Here is a 12,329-nt window from a genome sequence, read left to right as displayed (position 1 = left end):
TCGTTTCTTCTTGTTGAATCTTGTCCTGATCTTTTTCAGTTATATTTTCTTCTTGAAATGATGTTACAGGTGTATTGCTGTAAAAATTGTAATATTAATTTATACATGATAAATTTACTATTTAAGAAAAACTATGTTATTCAGAGTAGAAAATGCTTTATAAAAAATTTATTATTTACTTTCTTCCAAAAAATATTGTTGGAACAGCATTAGGAAGAAGACTGGCTCTACATTTGCCTATTTTGTACCACTTTTCTTCAAAATGCAAGTGGCACAGTCGATAGTTGCGATGAGCGTATTCTGGGCCCATCACTTGTAAATCAAATCTTCCAGATGCGTGTATCCACTGCAACCATCTATAAATTTAACAGAAATAGTTAATATAAAATATTGTTTTTTTATACATACATTTTATACATACATTTTATACATATGTACATATATATAAAAGAATATTAAAAAATTAAAAGTACACACATACATATTGTAATATAAAATTATAAATATTTAAAATAATAACTGATTTATACATGCTTTAAAAAATAATTAAAATAAATGTATACCTATCACATTCCTTTGGAAACATAAAGAAGTGTCTTTTCTCTGTAACATTGTAATTGCACTCCTTCATTACACACCATAAATTTGATTTATGGGTCGACATCCTTTTTCCTTGATTTTTCTGTATCTTCTAAGAAGCAGCACCTGCAACAAAGCTAAGATCAAATGTGTTTACTGGCAGAGAATTGAAAATCTGTATATCCTTATACAAATTAACTATTCTCCGAAGTGAACATAACCTTCGTTTTCGACACCGTCAATATTAATTTTCACTTTTTCCACTTCTTTCACTGAACACTTTACACGTTACTATTCACCGAACACTTTACACGTTTTATATTAACACGACTTCGATTGTTCAATGCTCACTCCAATTTGCTCCGATTTCACTACTGCGTTTTATATGAATTTTATGGTTTATATGGACATTTAAATGTGACCGAGAGAATTATAGAAAACTAGAGAGAGGAAGTGTGATAGAGGATCAGTTACGTGATTGGTTACCTACTTAGCTCGCGCATGTGCAATTCGATTTTGTACACGCTAGAATTGGGAGAGTTGCGCTACTGTATATACTGTGGTAGCTCCTCAATGCAAGCTAAAGAATAAAAATGCCTTATCATTTCATAAAACAAATGCTTTATCAAGGGATCAATTTGAATGATTTCAGTGCCATCTACATTAATTAATTCGTTGTATTCGCGAATCGCGCCGTTATCGGGCACGTTTCCATATTTTCAATTCGCCCGGATGCCCTTGCGATCGTCAAATGAAACGAATGCATCGTGTTTTCAGTAATAACCGTGGATAACACGCTGCAACTTTGATCGGAGATTGAAGTTATGGCTCCTGCACACTGGACGCGAAAAAGCTTACCGCGCAACAAAATGCGACGCGGTAACCAATGAACATGTTAGAAGCTGTAAGCTTATTGGCTACCGTATTACATTTTGCCGCGCGGCAAGCATTTCCGCGTCCAGTGTGCAGGAACCATTAGCCCGTATGACGATCCGGGTTTATCGCTAGTAGAGCTTTATACTCAAGAAGACTAGAACCACAGTATATACAGTAGCGCAACTCTCCCAATTCTAGCGTGTACAAAATCGAATTGCACATGCGCGAGCTAAGTAGGTAACCAATCACGTAACTGATCCTCTATCACACTTCCTCTCTCTAGTTTTCTATAATTCTCTCGGTCACATTTAAATGTCCATATAAACCATAAAATTCATATAAAACGCAGTAGTGAAATCGGAGCAAATTGGAGTGAGCATTGAACAATCGAAGCCGTGTTAATATAAAACGTGTAAAGTGTTTGGTGAATAGTAACGTGTAAAGTGTTCAGTGAAAGAAGTGGAAAAAGTGAAAATTAATATTGACGGTGTCGAAAACGAAGGTTATGTTCACTTCGGAGAATAGTTAATTTGTATAAGGATATACAGATTTTCAATTCTCTGCCAGTAAACACATTTGATCTTAGCTTTGTTGCAGGTGCTGCTTCTTAGAAGATACAGAAAAATCAAGGAAAAAGGATGTCGACCCATAAATCAAATTTATGGTGTGTAATGAAGGAGTGCAATTACAATGTTACAGAGAAAAGACACTTCTTTATGTTTCCAAAGGAATGTGATAGGTATACATTTATTTTAATTATTTTTTAAAGCATGTATAAATCAGTTATTATTTTAAATATTTATAATTTTATATTACAATATGTATGTGTGTACTTTTAATTTTTTAATATTCTTTTATATATATGTACATATGTATAAAATGTATGTATAAAATGTATGTATAAAAAAACAATATTTTATATTAACTATTTCTGTTAAATTTATAGATGGTTGCAGTGGATACACGCATCTGGAAGATTTGATTTACAAGTGATGGGCCCAGAATACGCTCATCGCAACTATCGACTGTGCCACTTGCATTTTGAAGAAAAGTGGTACAAAATAGGCAAATGTAGAGCCAGTCTTCTTCCTAATGCTGTTCCAACAATATTTTTTGGAAGAAAGTAAATAATAAATTTTTTATAAAGCATTTTCTACTCTGAATAACATAGTTTTTCTTAAATAGTAAATTTATCATGTATAAATTAATATTACAATTTTTACAGCAATACACCTGTAACATCATTTCAAGAAGAAAATATAACTGAAAAAGATTAGGACAAGATTCAACAAGAAGAAACGAACAGGTTTTTTAACTTTTATATATCTTATACAATATTCTGTTTCAAGATGGGGACAATGCAATGTAGAGGCCAGAAATTAGACGAATTAGATGAATGGAAAACTACAAAAAAGATGGAACATTCCCTACTGGAAAAGTTGTGTGATTAGATACATCTGCGTTACGGGCCAAAAGTTTAAATTACATGTAAAATTTAGAATAGAAAGTTTTTATTATTAGATTTTTATTATTATTATTTCTTTTATTAGAACTTAAGATTATTATAAATAGGATTGAAATACTATTTTCTTGATAAAAAATTTTTTTGTACATTTTTTCATATAATTTAAAATTGATTTTAATATAATTGTACAATTTCTATGAATTTCTTGTAAATTTTATTTCCGAAGAAGACTAAAATTTAAACAAAATAAAAGTACTTTAAAAAAAAACACATTTTTATAAATTTAAAATATTAAAAATTCTTAAAATTATTATGAGATATTAAAAATATTATATGTATATTAAATGTATGTAAGGGCCTGAGCACAATAGAGAAACAGGAATTAGATATTAAGATTTTAACCTATCAGAAACTGATTACATCGGAATACACGGTTTCTGATAGGTTGAAATCTTAATATCTAATTTTCGTTCCTTTGTCGTGCGCAGGCCCTAAAAATATTATATCAATGTAAAAATTTCTTTCAACAGGATTAAAAATTTCATTTATGCTTTAATATTTTTTCTTAATTTAAAAGTATATTTAACATTATATTTAGCACAGTCATAATTGTACGTATACATATATATTGTATGCATATTTGTAAATGTTCTTAAAATAAATTCTCTTACCATACAAAAATATTTTTATTATTGTACATAAATATATTTTGATTTTGATTTATTAATTTTATTAATATTTGTTTTTTCTAATTTTTTTTAGATTTATAGATTTAAGAAGTACATACTTATTATGTTTTTTATTTTAATGCAATATTTGAATAAATATATTGATTTTACATACTATTTGTCCCTTACTTCACTCTTAACATTTTTACTAAAAATGTATAAATGTATATATGTATGTAATAAATATATTTCCTTTTCAGTAAATAATATTTCTATAATTATATGTATATTTCTCTTTAGTATTTTCTCAATTTTATATTTCTTATTGATCAATACAGATTCTATATTGTGTGGTTAGCTACTTATTTATTTTCTAATTTAATTTATATATTAAATGTAATGACTAATATATATAAATAACAAGTTAAGAAAAGAGAAGAAATGATAAAAGAGCTATAATGTAAAATAGAAACTCAGTGATATAAGGTTCTTTTGTAACTGAGCTAGTATTGTACTTAAAATGAAATAGATATATATTTGGAATTGGTGAAAGCATGATAGAACATTTTAGTGCAGTTCAGTGTAGCAACAAAGAGCAGGCTTATGATTGGTTACCTACTTAGCTCGCGCATGTGCAGTTCGATTTCATACACGCTATCATCAAAGGTGCCGACAGAGAGTTGCGCTACTGTATATACTGTGGAGCTACACTATATTGCGAATAATTTTTCGTTTTTTGCATTTTTTGTATATTTTTAATATGTAATTTTCATGTTTACTCTTCTTAGAGTGATTTTTTTATATTCCTTCAGAGGACACCACTTGAAATGATTGGCTGCGTTCAGCAGACTCAACAGTTTTGCAACCGTTTTATGATTGTCTGCTGAGATAGGACCATTCTTCTAGATCTAAAAGTATGATCCAATTAGCGCGAAGGAAACTTCCAACAGTTGCAAAACAAACGTTCTGCTGAACGCAGCCATACTCGCGAGTCACGAATCATGAACGCACTCGACCTTCGAGGATTTCGCGACAGTGCGCAACTTTGTTGCGCAGTGTCACGCGAGGCGAGTGGAGGCGAGGGATTAGTGTGGTTGGTGCGGTGCAGTTCGTGCAGGTAGGAGACAAGTGCGACAACAGCGAGGAAAGTGCGTCGACGAGAAAACTCTGTCAGTCCTGTTTGCTTTGTTATGATACACGTTCGCGTTGTCGGGATATTCGGGAATCTCGGGATCCGTGTCCCGGTCGTGTAAAGAGGGTGGCCGGGATCGTCGTGACGAGATCCATGAGAGAATCGACGCGACGTATCTGTGCACCGCGGTACGATGCGATAGCTTTCACCGGCCAAGTACCCGACGAGGTCGCCGTCGAAGTGGCGGCGGCGGTGGTGGTAAAGGAGGATCCGTCCACGTGCCGCGAACACGGGGGGAAGTGTGACAGCGGCAGGGCGAGCTTGGTCGCCCCGTGGGTCGCCTGCAGTATGCTCAGGATCTGCGACAGGCGGATATTATGGCTGCGGGTGAGGCCAGCACGGCGAAGCCTCGTCAGGAGAAGCAGTACGACTACCTGCTCAAGTTCCTGCTTGTGGGAGACAGCGACGTCGGCAAGCAAGAGATCTTGAGCGGTCTCGAGGATGGTGCCGCCGAGTCGCCGTTCTGCAGCGGCAGCGGTAAGACTTTTCATTCTCTTAATATCATAAAACTTTCCTTAGGTTTTCTCAATACATGTAACAAAACATTAGACTTATTCTCTTTAGCTCAACTTCTTGCATGGTTCAGCTTTTCCTTTTTTCATGTCCGAGAAAAAAAGAAAAAATTAACTGTGATACCATGGAACTTATAATCAAACAACAGTAGTACTTCTCTATAATTCTTTTTTTTTCAAAATCATTTAAGACTTGGGTTCATTTCTACCAGTGTAAATTAATTTTAATTCTGATTAACCCTTTATTTCTTCTCTTTATTCTTTGAACTAGAAAAAGATAAAAAGTAAATAAAATCAAGATTACAGTTAACTTATATTGGTAGAAATAAACATTAGACCTGACTGTTTATTATTTTTTCAGCTTACAAGACTACCACTATTCTACTAGATGGAAAACGAGTGAAGTTACAATTATGGGATACATCAGGCCAAGGTAGATTCTGCACAATTATTCGGTCATACTCCAGAGGTGCTCAAGGTATACTTTTGGTATATGACATTACCAACAAGTGGTCTTTTGATGGCATTGATAGGTGGCTGAAAGAAGTTGAAGAGGTCAGATTTTATTTAACGAATTAAGATTTTATCTGATTATCAGTCCAGCCTTCTGACAGTATTACAAAATGTATCGTAACATAAAACTTTATAGCATGCGCCTGGCGTACCGAAAGTGCTGGTTGGCAATCGTTTGCACTTGGCTTTCAAAAGACAAGTGGGTGAACGAGATGCAGAGGCTTACGCGGCTAAGAATCGAATGGCCTTCTTTGAAGTCTCACCTCTCTGCGATTTCAACATCCGTGAGAGCTTTTCAGAGCTTTCTCGGATGGCATTACATAGAAATGGCATGGAAAGATTATGGCGATCCAATAAAGGTATCGATTAGTGATTTCTATCAGAGATTCTAAGATCAGTATTCAGTCAGTCTATTTTGAAACCTTAGATGCTAATCCAGATTTGTGATTTGCTTATGACATCTTAAGATTATTTAAGACAGTTTTTAATGTAAAAACTAGTATTAAATATGAATACCTAAAATCTAGGAATCAGAATAATGAGACAATTTACTATGCAGTGCTCAGCCTGCAAGAACTGGCGTGCCGTGCGATAGTGGCCCGAACAACAGTTTACGGTATCGACCAACTGCCGTTGCCCAAGTCAATCAAATCGCACTTGAAATCGTACGCGATGACGACCACGTCCCAACTACGCTACAATGGCAATCGCTCATTGAGCTCGAGCAAGAGTCTGGGATCACATCATCGGAAGTTACGCTTCGTCGGGGTGGGTCACAATAACGGCGGACTGTCGACGCCCGGCAGCTCACCCGGCAGCATCACCGATTCCCGCACAAGTTGCGTCGGTCGCAATTCCTGCACAGTGTCTTGAGAGTGACAAAGGACAGAAGTCAGGGTAGCGGTTACTTACAAAAACATCGCGCAGCAATCAGCGTTCTTCCTTCCCCTCTCCCTCTCCGTTTTATCGAGGATGCAAACGCGTTTACAATGTTGTTTCACAATTCATAGTAATTACTGTTAGTATGAAATAGTATAAATATATGAAATTCCAATTTGTCACTTGCCAACGTTGACGGGATATACTTGTTACGTTTATATCATGAGATACATTTCATATATATATTTTCACACATCCGCAAGCCGCGCACAGTTTCATCATCCGAACGATTATTAACGAGCTTAAGGGAGACGAGCTGTCGTGTATCCGTGCCATCATCTGTTGTACGAAATTAAGAGAGTCGCGGCACGTAAGCAAAGAAATCGCTTAAACGTTACCGAGTGTTCTCGATTGCAAAGCTCGCATGAGTTTTCATCGCATAAAGAGAACGTGTCAGAATTACGAGGATTTATAAAATATCCATGCGATATATCACGCGACATTATGCGACTCGCGAGTGTGCCCATACTTTAAAGCCTTTGTAAGCCGCTTTGTTTATTTTGGCCGTTGTTGGAAAAGCATCCCTTTCCACAAACGTATCTCTCTGTGCGAAATGTTCTTTCTTTGATCATAAACTTACAGGAGCAGCGAGTAATGAATTGAAAAGTACAAGTTCGCTAAGTCTACAGTGGTTGTGGTGTAGACTAATGATGATAGCATAAGTGTAGAAAGTTTAGAGCAGCTAATTCGAGATACATTAAGCAACATATATAAATATATATATATATATTTTCACTTGCTTACGACGCGAAAACCGTTTTATCGGAAACTACCGGTTACCGAGCGCGGAAGAGCTATATATTTTTTAAGAAGACGGTTTTATAAAGAGCAATAAAATTGACTCTTTCTACGGCACAACTTTTTACCATTGCATTATGTTGATCGAGCGAGATCGAATGATTTCCTCATTTTTTATCTTGTTATCTCTTCCCCCCCCCTCCGATAATACGATAATTATAAATCGCGCAAAGCGATACGATCTTTATTCTCGTCCGTGTTTAACGAAATCCGAACCTTCCCTTCCCCGAATACGTTATTTAAAAGGATCGTCTTATTTTATGTTACCTAAATGTAAGTCACATACACATGTACAGTGTAAGATTGCAGGAGATGCGTTTGTGTAATATAGATAGATAGATAGATAGATAGAAACACGCTCGATCTCTTAACATTGTCTGTAACAAATCACTCGATGCCAGGAAAGCACATGAGATGTATATTTATATTACGTTAGCTTTAACTAAATTATATTCTGTGTATATAAAAAAAAGAACTATATTATATTGTTTTATATGAATATAACACGATGTGCTTACTTGTCTGTGAGATGTACTAAATAAACTTAACTTCACATTAACGTATTATGCAGTGCATGTAATCGATACGTAAAGATTTGAAAACGGACTTCTCATTTCGAATACCAAATTTTCTTTAATAAATAGAGTTCATACGTTTTAATTATATACCATTTTGTTGATACACAAGGTAATACCATCTTTCATGTACGAAGGAATATTCACTCAAAAGGGGCCACGTTTTAAGAAAGGGAAGAACGGAAAATGCCGTCCCGTTTGCCAAAATGCTTCTAATTTAATAGCGAAATATTAATTTTGTTGAATAGAGAGCCTGTTTCATACATTTGCTGTATATAGTAAACACGTTCTAGCTTTTTTAACTACGGTTTAATTACAGTTTATTAATTGATTTTTTAATAGTTTCTTATTCAATCGCTGGAATTGGCAAAATTTTCTTCTTAGTAATTTGTAATACTACTTTCTTGTCAATTTGAGCATTGTAACTTACATCGACGTATTTCCATCTACACAGTGATTCTATTTATATAATGGCGAAACCCGACTTTATTTTATATTCATTTATAATTGTGTTTCAGTTTAAAGCACATGCGGTTGTATAATGAAAATAAATAGAATATTTATAAACCCATAGACGTTTTATAAAGCAAGATTCAAACGATCCTTTCATAAATAATTGTAGTAAATGATTTTTTTAGTAAATTATCGTCAAATAAATGTCATACTTTCTGTTGTATATTTTTTTAAGCAAAAATTAAATTCTGTTAGCGTTATCAACAAGTTACACAGTTTGCAAAAAAATTACTGAAAAATTACTGAAATTTCACAGATTGATGACATTTTGCACGGTATGTTCATATATATAATATCGATATCAATAACTGATAATATAAAGATATTCTTCTCAAAGAAACACAACAATATATAACTTACAAATAGGGATGTGACAACAGTAGTTTTTTTTATAATAAAGGTCGACTTAACATAATTAACGATATCAGTGTCCTCTTAAGGTATCTGATATATTATATTAAATATATATCTCTTATACGTATGTACCTACGTTTTCCAATATTCAAAGTGACTGTTTGTTACATGAATTTGTTACTTATCGATTCGGTATGTTTTTATTATAAACAGTACATGACCGTTTTATCAGTTTGAGTATTTAGGTAAATTATTAATTAGCACAAATATAAAAAGAAAAACAAAATTATTAGTATTTAACAACGCTAAATAAAAAGTAATATCGAAAATAATATATGCCATTTGAAATATCAATATCACTGGTGATCGAGAACGGTTCCGTAAACGTCACACGCAAATGAAAGCTGTAGTATGCCAATATAAGTCTCGGATAAGCTACACGATTACCTCTATTACAGCTTGTTAACTTATATACAATCGTATGTATATATATATATATATATGCATAATTATAGTAATGCTTATCACAACAGTATACTATTTTCCTAAGGGCATCGTTATATTTAATTAACATTCGATTAAAAATATGAAGACAAGTTTTACGAACAGCCAACATATGTCTAATACCTATTCTTAAAATCAGGTATACATATATTTTATATATGTATGTATAAAATACATTAGTCAGATAGTTTAATCGCATAAAATAAATAAATTTAACATAAAATAAGATCAAACTTCGATATAATTCTTTCGCGATTACCATTTCCGTTTCTTCTTTTTTTCTTGAGACATACGTACAGCTTCATTCAAATAACAGTTACACTTGATCTTTTCTAATGTAGTAAACAGATCTCATAAATCTTTTAAATAACGTGAAACGAAAAAAAATTTGCTCACAAAATAATGTAATTATTTTCATCATCGTTACAAAACTCGTAAAAATAATTTAATAGTCGATTTTACAATATCATGCACACACAAACTTTTTAATATGCTTCAGTCAGTGATCAAAATCAAATGCTAAAATATTGAATGCACTTGAATCATGCATACAATGACAATAAACACAAACAAATATTTTGAACCCTTTGTCAGACTACTGAATAACAAACACCAATTATTTAAAATGATATGCATCAGATAATTTATTTCGACTAAAAATCGTTTTACAATCAATCATGTTGAATTAATTATTCCGCAGTCGATCACTCACTAAATAGGCACTCCAATTTTCATATAATCTGAACGATTTTTAATATAGTTGACTAAGGAGATATCTCGAATATTTTTCACTGGAAATCTTCCCCAGAACTGTGGGGCGTGTCATGAATAATAAACAGACTCATGATACTTTTAATAAGATTTATAGGACGAAATCTTTATGAGATCTGTATGCTAGAAAAGAAAAGATGCGAATATTGTGAAATTTCTCAGCAAAGGTATCGACTTCACCTGAACTCGTAAATTTGTATACTGTGCTCTGGAACATGTCTCAGATTCAAGGATTGATACCTGAAACAACATACACAAAAGTATCGTTTTAATCATTCCATATTATATGTATGCGATATGAATTTTTCTTAAATACGGTTATTATATACAGTTCATATATCCAAAAATCAAATTAGAAATCGTTAGTGTTACAACTACTTTCTAACTTATAATATAGCGTTTTACCATTCGGAACTACGATGATAATAAAAGCCTTCTATCGTGGCGGCGGATTTCTGGAAGCAAATATAGTAAAATCCTGCGAAGGAGGCACCATTGATATCTTTGATCGTATGATCAGGTACCAGAAAGTGCTCCTTCCACCTCATAAATACAAAATCGGTTCCTTTCAGTGCCTCGTAATCAAATGTATCGGAATTGAACGTTTTGGCGTATTGGCAGAATGACTCAAATTTACTCTACAATAAGAATGAGAAAAACAGATACAGACGCACTATCTGCGATAAACTACATACAGAGCAACAGCTTGAGCGATAAGCTTACGAACCCAGTGTTTCTTGTCAACATCCTCGTCAGCATCCCATTTGCGAGTCAAAAAGGGATATTTTTTCGAGATGATTTCACCGTCAAAGAATGTCGTCAGCGTTGGAAACTCCTCCGTGAGACCTTTGATCTTCAGGTATCCACAGAGATAACTGTTTTCCTCGTCCACATGCTGCAACGGGACAAACGCGATATGAAGAATCAAACTGATCCTACCCCACGTGTACCATAAACAATCCTATTCCAGCTTATGTCAACTTAGATTGTACGCAAATATGCGAATCATCCGCTGTAAAGAGGAAGGGAGAGAGAAAGGGTGGAGAGAAAGAGTGAGGAGAAACGATTGTCTCAGGTATCCTCGCCGTCGTCGAATACGTTCCCTCTACGTCTGTTTTGACGAGATCACGATCGCCAATTTGTGGCGCAATTTCCGAAAAATGACGACATAACGGCGGCGCGGACGGCGGTCGGGGCAGGGAGAGGGGGCACGGCAGGGAGTGCACGACTAACCTGCAAAACCACCTCCACGTCGTAGCTGTTGCCCTTGGACTTTTGCGAGCCTTGGAAGCGTGAGCCATTATAGAGCAGGGACTTGGTGACACCCGGCTGCTTCGAGTTCGCGGGCGGCGGTGGCACCACGTCGACCTTCACCGGCATCCTCGCACGGCGTTGCCCCGAGCTTGCGTGCAGCGCAACGTTCAATTGTGGTCCGCGACGACGGCGGCGGCGACGACGACGACGACGACGACGACGACGATGACGGCGGCGACGGCGGCGGCGGTGACGACGGGCGACGCGGCGCCCCGCATATCACGATAGAGTGATCGTGTCGCAATGACTGCCGGTAATCCGCGGGGGTACGGACGTTTTTATGCACCGAGCCTCGAACCCAGACCACGAGCGAGTCCAGGGTGTACTTCGTGGTTTCCCCCCGCGGGCGAGGAGTCCTCTCCTGGTCCCAAGGCGGTTGCGCCTCGCGTCGTCGTCCGCGGCGTTCCTTTATCACCCTTTTTTCCCGTAAAACGGCCAAACGAGGAAAACTCCAACGAGAACCGAGCGTCCAAAGTTACCCGCTCTCGAGACGACGAGCGCCGGAATTGCCGGAAACCGCAAATTTGACGTCGGAGGTTGCATTCTAGGAGCGCGCTCTTAGCGCTATTTGTGTCATCTATCTTTGTTTTACGTTTAATAAACAATGAAGATAGAATGATACAAGTAGCACTAAGGTCGCGGTCCGATTCACGCTCACGACGCTTAAAAATCATTTCATCCTTGTTGTTTGTCAAATGTTGAACGAAGACAAATAATGCTCATGAGCGTTGTCAGCATAAATCGGACCACGGCCTA

General features: G+C 35.7%; 3 protein-coding genes across 4 annotated transcripts; 2 read left to right on the top strand and 1 right to left on the bottom strand.

Moving 5' to 3' along the window:
* Positions 1-1,633: 1,633 nt before the first annotated feature.
* On the top strand, positions 1,634-2,922 carry LOC108726289 (52 kDa repressor of the inhibitor of the protein kinase). Of its 2 annotated transcripts, none has more exons than XM_018453762.1 (3): positions 1,634-2,194; positions 2,402-2,578; positions 2,805-2,922. In XM_018453762.1, the coding sequence occupies exons 1-3, from the start codon at positions 2,094-2,096 to the stop codon at positions 2,836-2,838; spliced, it is 312 nt and encodes a 103-aa protein (XP_018309264.1). In that variant the 5' UTR covers positions 1,634-2,093; the 3' UTR covers positions 2,839-2,922. The 2 variants fall into 2 exon arrangements, with proteins under 2 accessions (XP_018309264.1, XP_018309263.1); XM_018453761.1 differs by having other exon boundaries at positions 2,681-2,922.
* Positions 2,923-4,708: 1,786 nt separating this feature from the next.
* On the top strand, positions 4,709-8,711 carry Rab40 (RAS oncogene family member Rab40). Its single transcript, XM_018453755.1, has 4 exons — positions 4,709-5,257; positions 5,654-5,847; positions 5,942-6,164; positions 6,365-8,711. Exons 1-4 carry the CDS (start codon positions 5,098-5,100, stop codon positions 6,676-6,678), a joined length of 891 nt encoding a protein of 296 aa, XP_018309257.1. The 5' UTR covers positions 4,709-5,097; the 3' UTR covers positions 6,679-8,711.
* A 1,029-nt stretch (positions 8,712-9,740) lies between these two features.
* LOC108726287 (glucose-induced degradation protein 4 homolog) lies at positions 9,741-12,071 on the bottom strand. The gene is made up of 4 exons (XM_018453758.1): positions 11,493-12,071; positions 10,987-11,154; positions 10,665-10,897; positions 9,741-10,499 (listed from the first exon to the last, which is right to left on the bottom strand). The coding sequence occupies exons 1-4, from the start codon at positions 11,637-11,639 to the stop codon at positions 10,436-10,438; spliced, it is 612 nt and encodes a 203-aa protein (XP_018309260.1). The 5' UTR covers positions 11,640-12,071; the 3' UTR covers positions 9,741-10,435.
* Between the last annotated feature and the right edge of the window lie 258 nt (positions 12,072-12,329).

The sequence above is a fragment of the Mycetomoellerius zeteki genome, unplaced genomic scaffold (genome assembly GCF_001594055.1).
Source record: "Mycetomoellerius zeteki isolate Tzet28-1 unplaced genomic scaffold, Tzet1.0 scaffold409, whole genome shotgun sequence".
Taxonomy (NCBI): Eukaryota; Metazoa; Arthropoda; class Insecta; order Hymenoptera; family Formicidae; genus Mycetomoellerius; species Mycetomoellerius zeteki.
Note: the sequence above shows the minus strand (reverse complement) of the source record. Positions and strands in the feature narration are given on the sequence as shown.

Coding starts and splice junctions, on each gene's coding strand:
- LOC108726287 (XM_018453758.1), bottom strand. CDS start 11,639: ATGCCGGTGAAGGTCGACGTGGTGCCACCGCCGCCCGCGAACTCGAAG. Junction 11,155..11,492: donor ACGTGGAGGTGGTTTTGCAG/GTTAGTCGTGCA, acceptor GTCCCGTTGCAG/CATGTGGACGAGGAAAACAG. Junction 10,898..10,986: donor ATGTTGACAAGAAACACTGG/GTTCGTAAGCTT, acceptor TTCTTATTGTAG/AGTAAATTTGAGTCATTCTG.
- LOC108726289 (XM_018453761.1), top strand. CDS start 2,094: ATGTCGACCCATAAATCAAATTTATGGTGTGTAATGAAGGAGTGCAAT. Junction 2,195..2,401: donor TTTCCAAAGGAATGTGATAG/GTATACATTTAT, acceptor TTAAATTTATAG/ATGGTTGCAGTGGATACACG. Junction 2,579..2,680: donor ACAATATTTTTTGGAAGAAA/GTAAATAATAAA, acceptor CAATTTTTACAG/CAATACACCTGTAACATCAT.
- Rab40 (XM_018453755.1), top strand. CDS start 5,098: ATGGCTGCGGGTGAGGCCAGCACGGCGAAGCCTCGTCAGGAGAAGCAG. Junction 5,848..5,941: donor GGCTGAAAGAAGTTGAAGAG/GTCAGATTTTAT, acceptor AAAACTTTATAG/CATGCGCCTGGCGTACCGAA. Junction 6,165..6,364: donor ATTATGGCGATCCAATAAAG/GTATCGATTAGT, acceptor TTTACTATGCAG/TGCTCAGCCTGCAAGAACTG.